Genomic DNA, 21,484 nt, shown 5'->3' with positions numbered 1-21,484 from the left:
CCGTACGTCAAATGAAACAAATGACCGAGTATTAGTCCTTATCCTGGTTAAAAATCGCACAACACAAGTACAAGTTTAGACCCGTTTGCGAGAGTAAAAGTAGTAAAAGTTTTATAGTTTTTTTTTTGTCTCTTGTCAAGACATGTAAAATTATTATAGCAATAGTTTTTTTTTTTTTTTCGAATATATATCTCACTAGTATTAAGTCAGTTTCGAAATGCATAATTTATTTTTTAAATCTTGTTGAGAGGAGTAAATCATATTTCCGATCCTTTTTTTTTCTAGTACTTTCAATATAAAAAGTAAATAAGTTCTTACTTAGGTCAATATCAAAATGAAGTGAACCGAAGATGTGGTTGCTTAAATTTGGACTGTTCCAAATATTCCGCTATAGTTACTGCAAATGAGTGTCAAAAGTGAGTGTAAAATTTCCAATATAAAATTATATTTGTCTATGTATAGATAGAAGATACCATCAGAGTAGCTTACAAAATTCTCTGTAAAAGTGTTCGTTAATCGTTGGTCGCCGTCACCGCGCGTATCGTGATGGGAGCGGTATGTGGCAAAGCAACATTTGTTAGTGAATCGAAGATCTAGGGCTGCCGTCACAATACTAAGCAGGTGACTGGTTCAAGTTGGTAAAATAGGTACGTCGTGTTGAACGAACTTTTGTATTCTTATTAGCTAAGAAAAAAAGCTTTTGTAGTGAACCTTATAAAAAACCATCATACAATAAAAATTAAACTTAGCTCCATTAGTTGTACACTATCCTTCATAAAATGCATTTAGAATTTATCTGAAAAAAGTCGTTTCTCGCATAGTCGCCTTAAAAGGTGGTTTGGCATATGTTTAAATTTTTTTAAAAATTTTTGTTTTCAACAGTAAAATTAAAAATTTTAGCGAAATTCTCACCCAAGGATATATTTATAAAACAGTCAACCCTAGTGGGAGACGAACAGCCTATATCGAGCCATATCATCTATTGCTATTTACTAGTAATGTACATTATTGAATCAAAGAGTTTTTTTATGTGAAGCCGACCTTCTAATAAGGACTGCCACTTATCTACCAACGCATATGCGATAAAACAAGAATGCCTATTATAGATAATTTATTGATCAATCCCAGGTTTTTTTTTACCAAGGGTAATCGAATAAGTATGGAAAATGGAAATACAGCTATTATACAAAAAAAGTTTTTATTCGACTGCACTGTTTAATGTCTACGATTACGGTGATTTAAATTATATGTTAATTTTCTTTAAATGATTTAATATTTCAATAGAATATAGCTTAGTGACCTAAAATTATAGAAGAAATTAATATATTACATAATTATGACCATTTCCATTTAAAGAGCTTTTTTGGTGTTCAACTAATCAATGAAATATTGTGCTGAAATTATGAATAAATATTAACGGTATTTATAATGAAATTTTATGCAATATCTTCTGTTTCTTCTTAATTATCTTCTCTTTCTAGCTTGTGTGTCCAAGGCTCCTCCCCGCTAGTTTAAAATTCCGGCTGAGCAGGGAAGCCGAACCGAGCTACCGCAGTCGTAGCGGGAAGTGGGGGTACGAACCGCTACTTCATGCCAAACCTCGAATATACAACTCTTCCATACATAACATACTTCCTACTAGTATTCATTATTACAATAATGATAATAATATTCTATCATCATTTACCTCTTATTATCGCGTGTCCGTACATCGATATGTACGCGTCGCGAATTCGTTGGTATTTATCAAGGAAACGCGGGAAAAACTGGAAATTAATTAATACGTAGAGCTTATAATTGTACATATAGGCAAGTAGTGTATTTTAATTAGGCGCGGATACTTGATTTCGCGGAAGGGGAGCTGTTTTCGTATATATCTAATGTATACATGTATCGGCCTATTTGATTTGATGTATCTATTTGCTTTAACAAGTTTTTTCTGTCGACTAATAATGATATAATTTTAATTAAATTTTTGATTAAGATTTTTAATGATTTTTCTTGGAATGTTTTAAATTTTATATTCGAAAATTCAATTCTCAAAGAGGAGGAAAAGCAATAATAAATTTAAAGTATATAAAAGTCACATTACATGTAACGTACAACAGTGCGCCGTGGAGACAGTTTAATGTGCTCAGTTTATCTTTTGTGTTAATGTTAATGTCGTTCAGAGGGGTCGTTCGGTAATTGGGGAGTAAAGAAAGCTTTATATTAGGTGATCTGACATTCGTCGCGGAAATGGAGCTTGCGCCCCGAGATTGCTTTTAAATCACGTTATGCGCTCGATGCACGTCGACGCAGTCAGCCGGCCTCGTCTGCGGATGATAAATACGAATGCATATATTTTCGTAGATTATTTGAAATATAGCTAAATTGATGTAGTACAAGTAATATGATTGTTTTAACTTTTAAAATTCATAAAATGTTACTTTTTGGAATTAGAAATGGCTTCATCGGAATTGTACATAAGAACGTTCACCTGAAATTTAATTAATTCAAATAACGGCTTAGCTAAGAATAATTAAATACCGCTTCAGCCTGTAATATCCCACTGCTGGGCATATTATGCCTCTTTCTCCGTGTAGGAGATGGATCAGAGCTTAATCCACCACGCTGCTGCAATGCGGGTTGGCGGATATATTCCCTACTATGAGTAACGATCGCTATCAGGTGTACATACATGACATACATTTACAACTGGGAACGACGGCTTAACGTGTTCTTTGACGCACGGTGGGGAGACCCACAAGGATTGCACAAACACCTATACCACGGCAAACATCTGTATGGCCAATACAAATGTTTGTCACGTGCGGGGATCGAATCCGCAACCGCCAGCGCAACAGCCACAAACCATTGTGCCAACGCGACGTAATTAAATATTTGACTTTTAATTTAATTTCGAAGAACATAAAATAACTAGAAATTTCTCTTTCCTTATAACAATAAATAATAGAAATTCTATTCCGAACAATGTTAATGCAGCGGCGCCACAGGAACTCGTGCAGCAGCGCGCGACGCATTTCCAATTCAACGGAGTACCGAGGATGCGACCGTGTCATTGCATTGTATTCTAATATCGCGATTTTAGACGCCATTGAACACGCGTCCTCAGCAGGTTTGATGTGTGAATGAACTTCTGCTCGCAATGACACCGGACTTGATGCGTGTGCTGAGACAAGCAGCGGTTTTCCGCAGTGTAGCGCAGAACAATTTTGCAAAATATTAACCGGATAAAGTTGCAATATAAGCACGTGCGAAGCGTATTCTCGTTATCTAGCTACACGTCTGCAATCTCTTGTCGCTTTTTTTCTACATTATGAGACATTGTAGCTTACGTTCAGTCTAAAATCGTATTGCTCAAACTATTTATCGTTGTTAAATTAAAGTTATATTCATTCGTGAGTGTTATCCTCGTATTGTCTTTCGTTGTGGTTTTAATATTATTGCAATAGGTTGTATATTACGTAAATTTTATGGGTGAGTAATGGCAATAATTATAATCATATGTCTATTACGATTTCTATGTCTATAGTTCATACGTCATCAAACGTCCTTTTGTCCTTTTACATAACCTCGGTCAGATTATTTGTAATAGTATATGATTTTGATTTACTCAGAAAGTAAAAGTAGCTTTTAGTATTAATATCGATACGATTAATCCTCAGTTATTCGATTCGTTGATCGAATTCAATTTCGAAGGCGGAACCCGTCGCGTATCGGCGCGCGATAGACAAAGCGCTGCGGGATTTGTCTATTTCCTGCGCAGACGAGAGAAAACGTGTTGCAACGTCTTCGTTACGAGAGTGAAAAGCATCGCAGCCGGCGACGACCGACGAAACGATAGACGATAGATAGAGTTTGCATCGTAAAAACAATTACGAGTATACGTCATGTTGACGAAATCATCCCATAGCAGCTTCGTCAGAAAATTACTGCAATTCCATTAACACGTTTGTTTTGATCGAACTGTCTGGTTCATTAATAAGTCTTAAATTATACGTCTTAAATCAGAATTAGTTATTATAGTAGGTTTTGATTAGCGGATTCGTTAGTTAGTGGTTAATTTATTTTAGTCAAAAAAATTTCACTTTAATAACGAATACTTTGGTACATTTATTTGAATATAGTTGTTAATAATTAAAATGAAAAAAGTTACATCTGCTGAATTTAAGTCATTCGCTACTCTAAATTTTGCCGACGCTGATTAGATTGTAGAGAAATTTCGCTCTAGCTTGCAGCGAGGAAGTGACGTTTTGAAATTTCCGCCGGCGAGGACACGTTTGAAGAGCGCCGCTTACATCGGCCTAACTATCTCGTTTTCGATGATACAGCGATATGAGAAGGAAATTGACTTTTAGAAACTTACCTGAGATACGAATCTTTGATATTTACAAGGGTATTTATTAATAGATGCTCAAATATCTTGAGAAAAACAAAAACATATTGCAGTGGCTCGTTACGGTTCTCCCCCGATCATAAAATTGCTTCCTACCATCAAGTCAGTTTATATGATCTCGAACTACGTGCAATTTAAAAAAGAAACATCACATAAAATTCAATCGAACCAGCGTTTGGCAGAGCGTCACGCGGGGTGCGCCTACTAACCCATTTTCCGTCACCGTTTCCCAGTGACCGTATCTCAACGACGTAGGGATTAGAATCTCAGACGAGCCGGCAAGCTACAACCTTGTAACTCCGCGTAATGAAGTGTAAGGCAGTCGCTCCGCTACGGACGAACTGCGTTACTCAATCCTATGAATATAAAAGCGTATAAATAAATAGCAGATGCGCGAAAAACTCACCCCGACGATAACCGTCAGACACTTAGCATAATAATGACGGGGTGGAGGGAGGGAGCGCTAGAGAGGGGGTCGCCTCCCTCGCCCTGACACGATTCTCACGCGAGCCGACTTCCTTTCGAGCTAATGAATGGGCACCGACGTAAATATGACGCCGGTGACATAAATGTATGAAACAATGTCGCCAAACCGTTCCGACTGGTAGAGCGTCTTTGTATTTGTTTGGTTACGCAAATGTAGCGTAATGTTTCAATTAATAAAACATTAGAATCAAAAAGCGACATGAATATGTTTTATTATATTTAAAAATAATACGTTTTCAGAATTTTTAAAAAGTATATGTTGAATGGCATGTTGTAAATAAAACCCACTTGAGACATCTATTTACTCACTCTTAATATTGCTCTTATTTAATTGAATTTTGTAAATACTAGATTTTATGATTTCCTCTTGATGAAAAAGAAACGTAGTAAATAATGGCTCAATTTTCACCTGGTGAATTTTACATTCAGTATGTTTGTTTTGACAACATAATGCGCAACGTTATCGGATATATCAAAATTACTTCTTACCAAGAGGTGGAGTGACGATGTTTGGTTTCAAAATTAGGCACGTGTTGATTTTTTTAAACAAATTAAGCTCTTTAAAAAATTAACCACTCGCAACTTTAAAAAATTGTATCAACACGTTTTAAAATATCAAAGAGTCTCCACTCCACGTGCCCTCGACGCTGATGCAGATTCGTTTCATCGTACATCGATTTTAGTTCGTTTATTGTGCAAATAGAATGGGTTGTAATACAATGCACTCGCAAACGAAATTTGCAATGTAATTACGTGCAACGCGCGCTAGGGAGCTACTAAAATTAGGATCACTATGAGCTGGACAGATTCGGGAGACTCCCGATTATTTTTTATATGCGAGAATACTCAGGTGTTTGGTGTCAGTCTACGACACAAAAAAATTAAGATTTATAATTATTTGTTTTGTTGTATTACATTTTTGTTTTTATTTTTACTCTATAAAAGAAAATCTTCCTTAAATAAATCTTGATTTAAAATATCTGTTTTATAGTCAGTATAGAGAAATAATCTATCATGTCTGTGAAAACGTGTAGATTTGTTACTTAAAAACAACAACTGAAACGAAATAAAAAAAAGTTTTTGTTACTACAGTTTTTTATTCGTCATATTTGTAACATTAAAATTAATTCCTGAGATATTAAATTACAACGAATGAGTATCTTCTTCTTATTCTGTTGTTATATTATATTCTAAAATATGTAAATTAAAATACAGCCCATATGCGTCCTCCAGACCGAACTAAGCCTCGTTTTACAAAGATTAGAATCCCCAGGCGATCTGCGCGATGATCAATTTCACTTCCAAACGAAATAATATTTCGTTCTAAAACCGACCCCCGTGTTCGAAGCATTAATTAGGATGCCTTTTTGGAACTTTTTTATTCAAGATTCGTTTCGCTTTAGGGTATCTGTCGATCCATGAATCTGTACTTTTTCATATTTTAGTGGTGGAATTTTGAAAAATGTGTATTATATTAAACTATACATGTACTACAATCACTGTACATGATATGTATGACATACATAATGACATATCACAATGATCAATAATGATTATGATAGTGTGATCACTTGTTTGTACGCTTTTTACGAGAAAAGTAGGTAATTTTACAATGCATATTACATATAAAACAATTACAATGAATATGATGTGGTACTTATTTATATTTTATTATTTACTCATATTTCTCTTGATAATATTTTTACCCTTAATCTACTAGACGGGTAGTAAAATCGGTAAGGGTGAGAGACATGTGCGATTGTTGTATCATTTGCTCTTTTGTCCGCCCACTCATTAAAGGGCGCGCGGGCGGGCGGTGGCTCGCTGGGGGGGGGGGAGTAGGCCGTGAACAAGGGGCGTTTAATGCGATTTAGTGCATCTGATGTGCTTTGATGAGAGAATTATTAATATGGATCATGTGTTCAGGGTAATCTAAAATGTTGAAAAAATTTCTTTATACCAAGTTATGATGAGCATTTTAATAATTATTCTTTTAACTCAAAAGATTATCTTTGGTTACACAGTCTCTAATGTCTAGAAACGATAGTGTGCCTCCTGTGCTAATAACTCGTTTTCTGTTCTTAGATTTATACCTACTTCTGTAATGACTAGGTATTTGATTTATTGTATTCTCCTTTTATTAATACATATAGTTTGTTCATGACCGAGTGTGACGTAGAGCACGGGAGATTCCGATAACGCCAGTAAAAACAACTGAGGCTGATGACGATTTCCACATGAATCACCGTTCTACTGATTGTGAATATATCTACGTAACTGCGGTGTTTACTAAGAGTATATAATGTTGCATTACCTCGCGTGCATCAGAAGAGCAATGTGGTTACATATATTATCACTTATAATCTTATTAATATTTAAAAATATATAAAAGTTACAAATTATAGTAATATCAAAATATTTGTTGTTACTTCTATCATGTTTATGTAAGTATATAGATCTTATATCTCATAAAGTTTAAGTTTAATATACAATATTGTTTACACTACTTGGAAACAGCAACCGGCTTTTACGTTGTCGGCTCGGCTCCGACATATTCTTGTAATTAATATTTGTTTTTGCTGTGACACTACGTTTTGGTTTAGGCCGTTGTCTGGCGTGTGTTTACTAATTATAATTTAGTGTCGTGTTTGTTTTACGTGTAAGACTAGCTATGTCTCGCAATGTCTCGTGTTAAATTTAATACTCTTTCTTTATTATTCGTGCTGCGTCTTAGCTCGATTTTTAATAACAGTCTTTAAACATTTATGATGTACACAGAAATAAAATGATTATTTTAATACGCTCAAAACCAATAACGCTTTTAAACTATGAAATAAACAAGCAGCTTTATAAATATAAGTAATTTGAAGGCAAGAGGAGTAGCGAACGCAAATATTTTCTCTTATATTTGTTATTTGACGTTGATCTTTAACACGTTGGACGCCATGACGGACACCGTATGTCCGACAGCATACTTTCGCCTGGGGCCACACCAATAAATCGAGAATCGTCAAAAAATTGTTGAGGTGTTTTTCTGCAAATATTGTCAGCGAAAACCTCAAAAATAATGGGCGACTGACGGAAACAATTATTTACCCATTATTTTCCAAGATCTCAAGTGGCAGACACCAGCTATAACATTTTTGGAAACAATTTGTTAAAAAGCCTATAAATTCAAAGTGTTTTCGATTTTTTTTTTGTGCTATGTGGCCTTATTGCACTGTGAGGCCGCGCGGGTCACTTGCCTTAGTAAAAACAGTCGAAACACTGTCTGTCGGCTCCCTAGAGGCTTCTGAAGTGATCGAGGGCATGCGGACACATGGTGTCCGACACGGCCTCTTGGACCCAATATAATGGCAGTCACATGGTGTCCGTCGCGGCCCACTGGACTAAACATGGTTTTTGGTCTGGCGTTCAACGTGTTAATAAATTTACCTTGTTAGGCTCCAAATAATTTAGAGTTTGCTTCACCAGTCCGCTGTCACAAGTGCATAGCCCGCTAGTGTTAATTTGTCAGACGATAAGATCGGCCGCGCCCCCGTCACGCTCGTCTAGCATTTTACACTACACATACCGGTTACCCTAAACGATGTGCCCTATACTGACTTATACCGAATTATATCGACATTTATATCATCGCTATTGTCTTAACACGCTCGCGACGTGTCATGTCGTCATTATTTGTACAGTGATTAATTTTAAACTTATATTTTCATATAAGAAAATGTGTGTTATGTTTTAGTTACTAGTTTTTCTTTATTATACTAAGCATTGATTTTTTTGGAAATCGTCAACGATGTTTGTGGTTTTTGTGATTATGATTCTATAAACCTAAGTATAACGTAGGATTTTCTATAAATCGTCAAGTACGTAAGTTATATAAGTAATTAGTATGTACATAAAGTAAGTCATAAAAATGCATGTTGGATAGATCAGTACGCGCCAAGAAGTTACATACGTATAAAATAAACGATTGCTCACAGCAATAAAAAATCAGGTTTGTATTAATGATGCAGTCAACGCATGAAGAACCTGTGTGACCTATGACGAAATTACGCCCGAAGCGATCTTGGAACCGGTTATAGATTGCATTCTGTTTATTCTAGAACAAGAACATACCTATATTATTTATCAGTACCCTACATTTTTTGTTTAATTTTATTCTATTTTATAATGTTTTTTGTTTATTTTTCTTTTTAATTTGTCCTTGTAAAAGTTAAGTAATCTCATAACTTTCGATAAATGTTAAAGACAAGCCGTCGGTATCGACGTCGAGAAGTGTCTGCCAAGACTACAATGTTAGCGGCACGGGTCGACGGCCGAAATCGGCGCGGGCGCGACCTTGCTGCACAGACTCACCTACATACGGCGCCCACTTTTGCTTTCGACTCGCAAAAAATTTAAGCGGATCGTCCTGTCGGATATACGCAACAATAATAATGCATCTCGTTCTAAAATTTATAGATTTTTATCTACGCACCTTGATTTATTTTAGATTAATTTGGAGCTATTGATTGCTTTTGGTGTTAAAAGTTTTTCTTTAATTTTAGTTAGTAATTTCAATGACGCACCAAATTTTCCATTAAGACCATTAAAAGATTGAACTCAAAGGGTATACAGAATTGTCTGTTCTACAAAAATATACTTTAGTTTCTAATTAAGTCTTTCTTGTTAAAAAAAATGACTTCCAATTATAAAAAGCTATTATAATTAAAAAGGAAATTTGTCAACGTATTTGTCAACTTCAACAAGATTAAGAATTCTATCGAAAGTAATCATATTTTCTTAATAAATATGTTCTTGTACGTGCTTTTAAAAGTAGATCTTATAAAAGCGAGGTCAATTGCGACAAAGTTCGTATTAAAGTGAGAGAATGGAATAAAAAATCCTATGCGCATTACTTGGGAAAGGGCGATGGTGCCCCCTTGACGACTTGGACGACACCCTCCCGCACCCACACTGAAATACAAAGATAAACCAAACGCGACCAGCCAAGTCAAAAGGGGTTTTATGTTTTGGACGTAAGCTACACAATAATCGTAAAGACGCAAGTTAAAATTTTATTATGATGAGTTAACTAAAAGAATGCCCCCCAGAATTAACATGTCGCATTACTGGCGGACTAATAACTTAACAATACACAAAGAAGCTGCGTGTGACATTCATAACACTAATGACTCTGTAAGTTAAAAGCTAGACCGCTTCATTTTTTCGTCGAGCGAGTGCTATTTTTGACCTCCATTTGTGAAACTAAGAAAAATAGTTAATTTATTCTTTAATTTGTCACAGACTATAACGTGGAGTTACGTGCGGTGAATGTCATACGCCAAAAATAATAATTCTAATGCGCATCGGACGTTCGGTCAGTGCAGCGACGCGTCTCGTTGCGTCACTGCACTGGACCGCCAGGGCATTGCACCTTACATCGCTCTCGGTTGTCGAGCGACACATGCCGTCTCGCTTCCACCTCCGCTCGTTCTATCCTCGCGTGTGATCGATTACAAGCAAACAGCAGCTGATTGTCATAAAATTAGAAACGTAAATTAAGCTGAGCTTAAGCGACATTCCGAAAGCATTCCGGTTAAAAAAAATAACATATTACTTTATATATTCATATTCATTATTAACAGATAGTACAACATATAAAACTAAATGTAATTGATGCGACAGAATGAAAAAAAAGCAATAATATTTTTGTTTGCAGTGGCGTGGTCGTGCTAAGTCCGACGGAAAGCAGTGGCTGCAGCGGTAGCGACATCACTGAGCCACGCTCGCCACGAAGCCCCGAGTCGGCCTGCAGCACGAGCGAAGAGGGCGCTGGCGCGCGCATGCCACCTTGGGCGAGCGATCCGGCGCCGCCGGGACCGCGACGCCTCGCGGCTCAGCCCGCGCCCCTCCGACGGCCCAATCCACCCATTCATCGCCGCATAACAGAGTACTTCAACCATAAAATGAAGCCACAGAACGGCGTCAAGCGTGATAGTAATTCAATTAACAATGATGACATCAAGAAAAAGTGCCTAGCTAAAAATGGTGTCACGCATGATCTCGAAAAATATATTACGTATTTATCCAAAACGCTAAGTCCAAAAGTTCTTCTGGACGTCGGAAAACAAGTAGACAAGCCTAGAAAGCCAATTAGTCAAATCACAGCAGCTTGCTCTAAAAATGATTTTCTAAAAACAATATCAACTACCCACGTAAATGGTGTGAAAGATAGTAATAGAGCTAAAGATTTTAAGGATACACATATAATGAACGGCTTTATGGAGGTCCGGCACGGGATTGAGACGTTTAATAAGGAGAGGAATATGGCTAGTTTTTTCAACGGGTTGACTGATAGCAAAAAACAGAACTTGAAAACCACCACTCAAGGCCCATCCGCCAGCGTAACAACAAATATAAATAAATCCAAAGTTGCTATACCAGCTTCAAACGACATAGTTGGGTTGCGTATTGCACCTGCAACCTCAATAAATCAATCACCAAAAAAGCAACCTGTTAAACCCGACACAACGAAGTTAAATGGGATCGTCAGCTCTACCACCAAGCTAGACAGTAGAATGAACGGAGTTACATGCGGATCAAATAATTTAAATCTGGTGAATAAAACTTTAATGAAGAAGGAACCTTTGAAAAAAAATCTACAAACAGCCACAAAAAGAACGAACCGAAAGTCATCGGCCTGTATTGCAAATAGTAAAAATTTAACTTGGTCTAAAGCCAACAACTTAAAACAAGTTCAACTACAAAAACAAAGTTGTGCAAATTCAGTACAAACTTCACCTATCAAAAATATTCCCGGCGAAGCAAACACAGCGCCAAAGATGAATATTCCAAACGGTGTACGTCAAGTTTCTATGACTGTTAATGGAACTCTTGGTAATTTAAATGTACCTGTAGCTAATATACAAAATTGCCATCAAATAAATATTCCACAGCAATGTAATGGCACTGTAGCATCACCAAATTTAGCTTCATTCGTAGCTGTTCCTCAAAACGTGATGCTTACTACTTTACGGATACCTCAAAATGGGCTTTCCTCTCAGACGTTAAACCCACAAGGTAATATAGCTACATTTAATCGAACTAATAATGTCAATGTGACAAGTCCGACTAAATTAAATGGTCAATACGTCTTTCCGCTTGTACAGAATATCAACGGCACCGTGGTACAAATACCGAATCTAATGGCAAAGATGCCGAATTTTGTTCTTCCGCAAAATCCGCAAATAACTGCACAAAGGCAAGATCATTTAACAAATCAACAGGCAGCCCAAATTCTCATCAATGGTACCTTATTAAAACTTGCAAATACGATACCGCCTTCGTATACGACATCTAATAAACCTGGTCCGGCTACTAGTCAGCCTTTACCCGTGATGAATAAGAATGTTACAGGATTACAAGCTGTTGGAATGACAGTTCAACCAAAACAAAATTTTACTGTAAATCTAAGCCACTCCGTTTTAGTACCCCAACCTGGGTTCATTGTTACTTCCGTGCCAAATATAAACGTCAAAGAAACATGGAGCTATACGAGTACAAATTCGGCACCGTCTTCACAGACATCTTGTTCAAATCCCATAGTACAACATCCACCACCCATGGTAACTAACTTTTCTGCCCAAACTTTACACTCGAGTAGTATACCTATAGCCCCTGTTAAACCACCCGACAATCCAATACAAGGTACTGAACCACCAAGTAGTACTGTAAAGGAACCCGAAATAAGCGAAATAACAAATCAAAAGTGTGATATCCCTTGGCTGTCTAAAACTGTTAATAATAACATTGTTCCATTAGACTGTAACAAATTATCTTCGAGACCTTTTGCACAAGTTAGTAGTTGTTCGATTAATCTTGAAGAGCTTGCGACAATTTCTAAACTAGAAAAAAGAAGTGAAGATGTTGTTAAAGATAACTCGAAAGAGAGTACGGATGAAGAGATAAGAAAAGTAGAAGCAGTCGCAAGAAGAGAGGAAACAATTTTTTCTCAAATAACTGTTTTAAAAGAGGTTTCATCGAATGTTCAAAATACTGTGATAGAAGCTAATTTTTGTAGTGCTACCACGGAGTCGTCAGAATCTGGCATAGGAACCGATAAGTCCATTGATTCACCAAGTGATTCACAAACTAGTAAAGAGTGTGATGAAGATTCATCGTTATCTCTTAGTGTCAGCGTGAGTTCAATCGAAGCATCAAGTTGCCAGAAAAGTCCCATTTTAAAGCAACCAAAAATACTACGGTTTCCGCCAAGAAGTCTCACGAATAAGCCTGAAAGTAACCAAAGGACGTCTAGTACAGATACGACGAATACAACCGTGTGTTTATGGGAAAATTGCAAAATTGAGCTGGAGAGCGACATAGACCTCATAGAGCATTTACAGGTGTAGTATTCTTTAATAAAGTATACAAAATGAAATTTTTTGACAAAACCGAGGGTATAAAATTAATTTTAAAATTTATGAATGTTTCAGTCTGTCCACGTGGAATCGCAAGCAGGCAGGGAAAATTACGTTTGCCTGTGGGAGCAGTGTAAGGTGCGAGGCAAGCCATCATGCTCAAGATTATGGCTAGAGCGACACACGCTGTCCCACGGCGGTAACAAGCCCTTCAAGTGCATCGTCGACGGCTGCGACAGAAGATTCTCGACACAGGTACAATTACGTTCTTTGTTGTTTTCGACTTCTTGATTATAGGAATCATGATGCACATCGCCAAAACGAATCTACAATAACACCTTCGTTTCTGAGGATGAATGAGTTATTGTCTATATCGTTTTGACGGTATGATATTTTGGTTTTCACAATTAAGTTTCGAAAAAGAAAGCTTTGTAAATATTTTTGTAGTTACATTAGATTCAAAGGTTTCACTGGTTTTGTCGTCGCTCCATGCTTATTTTCTGTAATTCTTTAATTATCGTTAATCTTCTACAGTCTTTTGATTCTTGCGAATTATGAAAACAGGCATTTTTTAAAATTAATTTATAGGTCACATAAGTATCTTCAAATCAAATCCAGTCATCAGCGATCGGATCACATTTGTTGTGTCTAGCGATAATTCAGATATCTTCTTCAAATTGTATCTTTTAAAGTAGATTGTTTACTCTTTAAAATAGTTAATTGCTTTGTTACGTGATTCAATTACTGATTGATCACGTGGTAAATCACTCTAATCGTTTTAAAGAATTGTAGTAAATGTTCTTCAGTTCAACCTTAAGTTACTTTTCATGTATTTCAAAAAAAAATATTTCGGGTCTTTTGAAATAAATGTAGTGTGATGGTGCCACAGGTGATTTTGATTTGAGGAACTGTCGTTAGAGTTGATTGTAGGAAGATAAAATTGTGCTGTTTTCTGTTCTAAGGATTGAGAAGAAACCACCACCACAACACCCTACTACGCTTCATAGGATTTTTTTTTCTATCAAAATAATATATTGCTAATTGCATAATGGAAAAACTAATTAATTCTTAAGCACATTTAAAACAAAAAAAAAATTCTTGATTAAAATTTTTCTTTTGTTAGTTTTTTCCAAATCTTAAAAGTGCGGAACAGATTTTTTTATTTCTTTAATCGTACCTTGGAATGTCTTCGCCATTTTACTTTTTTTTTTGGTTTATCGAGAGGATGCTATGCGGACGCAGGATTTTACAGGACAACTAAATCAAGTATAGTGTTAGGTTTAAAAAATGTAGAATAATAAATTCCTTTAGTATATAATATTATGATACTTTTTTATCTGTGACGTGTACTTGCTGATTGTAGCTCCCAAATATATTTTGTCTGTCTGCCTACCGTGAAGTGATTTGTTCTTTAATTTTGCTGATCCGAATTAAATATTAGAATATGTCACGGATATGTTAACTATGCAACAAATTATTGTAATTGGATGGAATTATGTATAGAAACGAATTTCATACCGTTAGTAATTTAGTTGTACACATTTGCAGACTTTGCTCGAGCGCCACGTAAACAACCACTTCAACGAGGTGTCGCCCAGCAATGGCAATGGGAAAAAGACAGCAGATAGCTCTTCAAAACTCATACGACGGAATGGAAAGAAATTACGATATCGAAGACAACCTTGGTCTGGTAAGTTACCAATTTTTTATTCCTTGTGAAACTTCCAATGTATACTTTTCTCTTATTTTCAATATTATAGAAATAGATTCATCATCAGCCTATAACAGTCTACTGCTGGACGTAAGCCTTGAATTTGTCATAATTTTTCCTTCCCACCTTCGCCATTCAGTTCACGAGATTATATATTAAGATTGATTATTATGAGTAATGTTTCCAGTTCTGTCCTTGTAGGTCTTCCCACCGTGCTTTGAAGAGCATATTATACTATCGATCCCGGTATCGATAGTTATCCTTATAACCTGATAGTTATCGTTACTCCTAGTAGGAAATGTATCTGCCACCGAATTGGAGCAATGCAGTGAAGAATCTTCTCTTATATAAAGGAAGAGGTAGTAATAGTTCGATAATAAATCGCCTATGGTGTTAAAATGCATGTTCCACGAAAAGCGTAGGTAGTTAAGCCCGTGGATGTTAATTTTAAATTTAAAAAAAAACCTGGAGCTTCATAGGCTGGACCAATCCAAACAAGGAATAATCACACTATTTTTGAAAATAAATCAGAACCCTTCCCCGGTCAGATATTAATGATAATTTTTAAATTCCAGCGCGCATGTTCGATTTCTTCGACGCGGGCATGATGGAGGGCCTGGCGTGGCGGCTGTCGCGCTGCACGCGCTGGCGGCTGGGAGGCGCGTGTCCGCTGCGAGAGCCGCTGGGCCGGCACACGCTCACGCTGCACGCCGCGCTCACCGCCACGCGGTACAACGCCGCCGAGGCGCGCCGGGAGGCGCTCGTCACCTACTACCCGCCGCACGTGTGAGTATTGCCTCGTTACTTCTGTTCTCCTGGTACACCTGGTGTGATAAATCTTGAAGTTGCTGTGAAATATCTTTTAATATATCGATGGACCCCTTTGTATTTTCTAAGAAACAGACTAGACCAATGCAGTTGACCGTTTTTACCCCCTGTCGCCCCCCCCCCCAACACGAGGCTTAGCTATATTAGAGTGTTTTGGGATCGAGATAGAAAAGTTGACAAACTTTTTGTGAATTAAAAGTTCAGATTTTTAAAGTTAACCCAAGTAGTTTCTATAACTGCTTCGTGATATACCCATATAAGTAAACCCATTAGCGGTCTTAATCTCGTTGTGAGTAAATAAACGATATATGTTTATCATTGTCGACGCAATATAGAACAACCTTGATCGTACACACAAATGAATGCCAGTCATTATAATTATTAATTATTACTGTCATATGCAATTGTCTTTGTCAACTTGTAGTATTTTCTGCCATCGATGGGAATGAAGAAACAGATAAATTTTAATATTTACAATGTATGTCTGATTGGTCTTACGACTTTCTTAATACTCAAAATGGTTTTTCCTGCTTTGACACGATCCCATTGTTGGTCAAAAGTGTAATAAACTAACAAACTGAAATGCCACTAATAAAATGACTTATAGCTGTGACTGACGAACAAGATTTGCGAAATATCGTAAAGCAGGATTATATTATCATGTAGAAAGATCCGTTAGTAAGTCGCGGACATACCGCGATTTATTAAAGAATTTATTTTAAGCAAACGACTATCCGATGACGGAAATCGGGACGGATGATGTAAAAGTGCTAAATTCAGTCAATAAACATGAAATGATTGTCATTATTAAGTCACGTTCATAATTAACATTTGTAAATCTCGTTCGTAAGCTACGTTATATAAATATATCAAAAAGTATTGAACCGTATTTGTCCCCAGTATAGAAATAGTATATAACGTGAGTGTGTTTTTCAGGTAAGCATTGTATTTGGAGTACTAAAAACTATTTTTAATACAGTTGCTCAAAAAGTGGCGTATTGCAGGGACGTATAGCGTTCGGGATGTGGGCTATTACATACTCGTGCTTTTTTTTACCTTTCCCGAACTCGTACGTTCTCTTTTCCAACTGTCAAAATAATGTCTATTAAAAAGAAAAACCAACCATGAAGTTTTTACTTAAAAAATTCATAGAAGTTTTTATGATTCATGCAAATACGTATATTTCTAAAAAGAAGCTACTAATTTGTTTCAATATCAGATTTAATGATTTGATTGAATGAGTTTGGTTAAGTTTCATTTCATTTCATCTCATTAAATTTCATTTTCATTTCATATCAATAAAAAACTTCTACTGAAGACTTGGCTGTATGGGCATAGTTCCCTTTGCCTACCAGAATGGGTGAAAAAAAAAACTGCTTATATTCTACGGTTGGCGCCATTTTTCAGAAATTTTCTTTTTATTATGTTATTAAATTGCTTCATTTTTTCGCAACTGTATTAAAAATAGTCGTTCAGTACACGTGCGGAACCGTCATTGCAACTTGTTCCGACTGTCAACCCTCGCCTTCGGCTTCGCCTTCGGCTTCGCCTCGGCTCGGGTAGACATTTGTCGGAACTCTTTGCAATGACAGCCTTTCCACACTTGTAATGAAATATACTCTTTCAAGTGTATAAAGAACTTTAACAACGTTTGCAAAAGGGAGTGTGGTTTTGATTAGTCTGATGTAAAAAAAAAAAACTGACGATACATATAATAATAAGTATTTTCGAAATTAAATATATATTTTTTAATTAATATTATTTGCGTAAATTTACAGCTCGGAAATGATCAGAGTTTTGTTGTAAATAATTATAAAATACAGGTAACATTCAGGTGGGTTACGTGTAGTCGAAATTTTAATTAAACGTACAATAAAGTAAATTCATTACTACACTCGATGTTGGCGTTATTAAACTTTTTTAAGAATAATAAAAACTTTCAAGCTTATAATAGATACCTAATTTTTAATTATATTATTTTGTTATTGTGTATGTTTTGGTGTTCCGTAGGTAAATAGAAAAGGACATGTAAATGTTTGTCTGACCTAAAATTTGATTATTTCTCTGAGACTCATAAACTATAAAGGAATCTATAATTTTATCAAAATTAACTATCACATTTTTTTTAATTCAACTCGTTTTCGTTTTGACTAGACGCGATTATGTATGCAGAAAATAATTTCTGAACCCTGGTTGTCATGTTAGTTCGTTAAATATAATTTTAAACATTTGTTAAAAATGTATTAAATACAGTAAAAATAACGTACTAAGAATATGTATTACGGAGTAAGTTTTAACTGAAATTTACCTTAACCTACGGAACACTCACTGCATTAAGCCCTTTTTATATTAATTTTCTAGATCATTCTTTTAATATTTCCGAGGATTTGATGCATTTAAAATTAATCGTCTCTATGGTAAGTGACGTAAAATACTATGAATGATTAATTATTCGTGCAAGAGGTCCTCAATTTCATCTCACTACTTACTTCTACTACTCATTTCATTGTTTTTGTTCAGAAGGTAGGGATCATGTGCATCTATATAATTATAAACTAACGGAGTTATGGTATATTGTATATTAACAATGGGAATGAAATAGGACATTTTTACCTGGTTTAATTTTACCTTTTACGCCAAATTTTGTTTGTTTTTTTTTTTTTGGATAAAAAAAATAAAGGGTTAGTAAAATAATGGAATATGTGGACATGGCACAAATAAGTACCGGCATTCTTCTGTTATGGTTTTTAAGGGGTACGGTTTGTTTCGAATAAAAATATATATTTACTGATACAGTCTATGCACTGTGTGTGAATCGAAAGGGTTAAGCCGCGTAAAAGTCGGGTTTTAAAAACCATGGTAAGGATGTCCTATTTTGTTTCCGATTTTTACTAAGATACGTTTTACCACATCACTGTCGAAAGTTTAAAACTTAAGAAAAAATATTGTTAATACAATTAAATAACATTGTAATGACGTTGGATTAAAAAATAAATAAGAATGAAATGTTGCATGTTTGTAACTTTGCGTAACAGACATTTCATAAACATTTTTTACAAAAATAATAAAGAAAGTCCAAAAGATTATATAAAAACTACACGTACTAGAATTATAACACAGTCTGAAATAGTAGGTAGTTTTTACAAAATATTACAGGAATCAATTAAAGAGGCCCAATAGAAGATACATTTAGTCTAATAAAAATGTGTTTTAGTCTAATACTTTGGTAGCTGGCAACCCTTGATGAAAACTTGTAAATAGTTGACAGTTACGTCAACTAATGTTTATACGTGCGTGTATCACCATAATTCTGTTTAATAAAATGGTGATTAATAAAGTAAAAAATATTTTTTTAACTGTTCAACATTTTTTGTTCGGGCAAATACCTAATTGTGACAAAAAAGTGCTTGTAAAACAGCGCAAAAAAGGACTTTTGACGTTGATGTAGTAAACGATCTCTCGATAAAGTATTTATAAATGTATGCAACTGATCCTTATGTCTTATATTGCTTCTTCTCGGCTTTTTAGGATCAGGTTCATGTTTTTACCGGAATTGAGGTAAGAATGCATGCAACTGATCCTACGCAATGTACATGCTATGCATGCCAAATCTCACCATACCAAGCCACACAGAAGCAATATGGGTAACGTTGCTAGCATTAAAAAATAAATTAAAATTGGTTGTAAAGGCTTAAAAATGAATCAAAGTGATTTGTTGAGCTAAATAAAATATTCCGTGGTAAAATATTGAAATTTGTGCTAAAAACAGCGTTGCTAGCAATATCCAGGGTTGCCAGCCCCAATTGTTTAGTGCCACTCTCATATCATACAGTAGTTCGTGTTAAGCTTGTGTGTAACTGTCTTAGCGAAAACTAATTTTTGTCTTAGTATATATAATTATATTTATTTATTTACACTTTTCGTCATCGCCCAACCACCGCTTGCATGATCACTTTCTTACTATCATTAGTCATAACGTATTGTTTATGGGCTTGCAACCCATCATCTAACTGCAAACACACTCCCAAAGATTGAAAACAGAACGTTCGTTTTAAAGTTAAAGTTTCGAACGAATACTGCGATACTTTTGAGATGCCGAATGGACTACTGTGTTTGCAGTCACATTCTGTGTGGCCGACTCTGAGCTAAATAACTAATGAGTGTTTTACATTTCAGACTCGAAGACGAGTGGGTGCCGGAAAGCGAGGTGAAGCGCGTTAAGCAAGTTGAGATAGCGCAGCTGCCCGTCCAAACGAAGGTGCAGCTGTACGAGCAGTTCGTGAAGTCGTACCGCTCGCCCACGACCTCCCCTCCCCCTCCCCCGCCGCCTCCGCCCGCGCCCCCACTGCGCCTGCTACCCGCACGCCAGTGTACGTCCTCTCGCCTGTTGACCAATCTCATCGCGCGACAGCGTCGTGAGCGAAGCGACTGTAACGCTACCAACATGCCCATGGAGTTGGTGGACGACGAGCGCGACCGGCCCGCGGTCAGCGGCGCCCGCAAACGCAAGCTCGGTCGACGGCTCGCCGGACACGTGCGGTAACTCCTTCGACTGTTATCGGCTATCGTCGGCCGACCGCGACCGCCTCCGGAGCTCGTCGGAGTCGTCGGCTGCCATCGGCCGCCGTCGATCGCCTCCGGAGCTCGTCGAAGTCGTCGGCTGCCCTCGGCTGTCGTCTGCCGTCGTCGAATGCCTCCGGAGCTCGTCGGAGTCGACGTTGAAACAAGACTGATTCTTTTATACGCGTTGACGAGCGATGTACATATGCGATGTAATTTAAAGTGGGAGATGTAAATTAGACGGTTTTTAGTTTATTATTATTTTTTTACTTCGACATCGTCGATCCAGCGGACGGAGTAGTCTGAGTAGGCTAAGCTAGGGTAAGACGTGAACGACCAGCATCACTGCCAACTTGTAAATAGTTAGATATTAGTGTCGGAACGTAATTATTATTTTTTTCGGAGCTCGGATGCTCTTTTAATTCGTATCGGAGTTCGGGGCAATGCTTATGCTTCCCGAGGTGCCAACTTTATACGAGGTCGTGCGAAACTTGCGAATGGACTTAAATTTCGACCGTCGGATCATTTTTTTTATTTATATTTTGATGTTCGAAACGTAGTTTAGATCGGTCCGAATAGAGTTCTTTTTTATGTAGTAGTCGCGAAAACCTAAGATAATAAATACTAAGGTCATCGATGTTCGGTTGAATGTGATCAAGTATCACCAAGTGCCTCTACGTAGCACAGTCGTACCATAGCCGTGTTCAATTTATATCAGGTTTACCCGTAGTCATATCAACTTTCGGATAGTCTTAGAGTCCAATTTTGAAAAATGTACCCGTGTACAATAATCGAGATTTATTTTCCGTTCGACATTAACAACAGCTGTCAGACTATGTCACAACACATTCGGATGTTATTATTAGTGTATTAATTGTGTTCGTTCTTTAACCCTCTACACGCTACGGTATTTTCTAAGTCGCCTATTTTACACGCGGGCGTTTTACTAGGTGAAATATTGTGTCTTCGTGTATTTCTCTTTCTGTATCATGTAAGTATTACGTACGACGTTATATCATATATGTTTTACGAAAAAGTTGGTCTCATTTTATGTTTGCTTAATGCTGTAGTAGATATCGATGATATTAAAATTAG

At 36.6% G+C, this 21,484-nt stretch overlaps 1 protein-coding gene and 1 long non-coding RNA gene across 2 annotated transcripts; both read left to right on the top strand.

Moving 5' to 3' along the window:
• Positions 1–7,292: 7,292 nt before the first annotated feature.
• LOC123669960 lies at positions 7,293–9,542 on the top strand. Its single transcript, XR_006745835.1, has 2 exons — positions 7,293–7,329; positions 9,137–9,542. It is a non-coding gene; the product is annotated as an uncharacterized LOC123669960 (long non-coding RNA).
• A 446-nt stretch (positions 9,543–9,988) lies between these two features.
• Positions 9,989–20,644, top strand: LOC123670438 (zinc finger protein jing homolog). The gene is made up of 7 exons (XM_045603934.1): positions 9,989–10,066; positions 10,253–10,389; positions 10,590–13,275; positions 13,366–13,545; positions 14,839–14,980; positions 15,577–15,787; positions 20,006–20,644. The coding sequence occupies exons 1-7, from the start codon at positions 9,989–9,991 to the stop codon at positions 20,370–20,372; spliced, it is 3,801 nt and encodes a 1,266-aa protein (XP_045459890.1). The 3' UTR covers positions 20,373–20,644.
• Positions 20,645–21,484: the final 840 nt, after the last annotated feature.

The sequence above is a fragment of the Melitaea cinxia genome, chromosome 4, assembly GCF_905220565.1.
Source record: "Melitaea cinxia chromosome 4, ilMelCinx1.1, whole genome shotgun sequence".
NCBI classification, from domain to species: Eukaryota; Metazoa; Arthropoda; class Insecta; order Lepidoptera; family Nymphalidae; genus Melitaea; species Melitaea cinxia.
The sequence above is the reverse complement of the archived record's forward strand: the minus strand, read 5'-3'. Positions and strand labels throughout refer to the sequence as shown.

What these genes read in the sequence shown, in the direction of transcription:
- LOC123670438 (XM_045603934.1), top strand. Translation starts at nt 9,989, where the DNA reads ATGTCGCATTACTGGCGGACTAATAACTTAACAATACACAAAGAAGCT. An exon ending in ACCTCATAGAGCATTTACAG is followed by an intron (nt 13,276 to 13,365) that starts GTGTAGTATTCT and finishes TGAATGTTTCAG; the next exon opens with TCTGTCCACGTGGAATCGCA. An exon ending in ACAGAAGATTCTCGACACAG is followed by an intron (nt 13,546 to 14,838) that starts GTACAATTACGT and finishes ACACATTTGCAG; the next exon opens with ACTTTGCTCGAGCGCCACGT.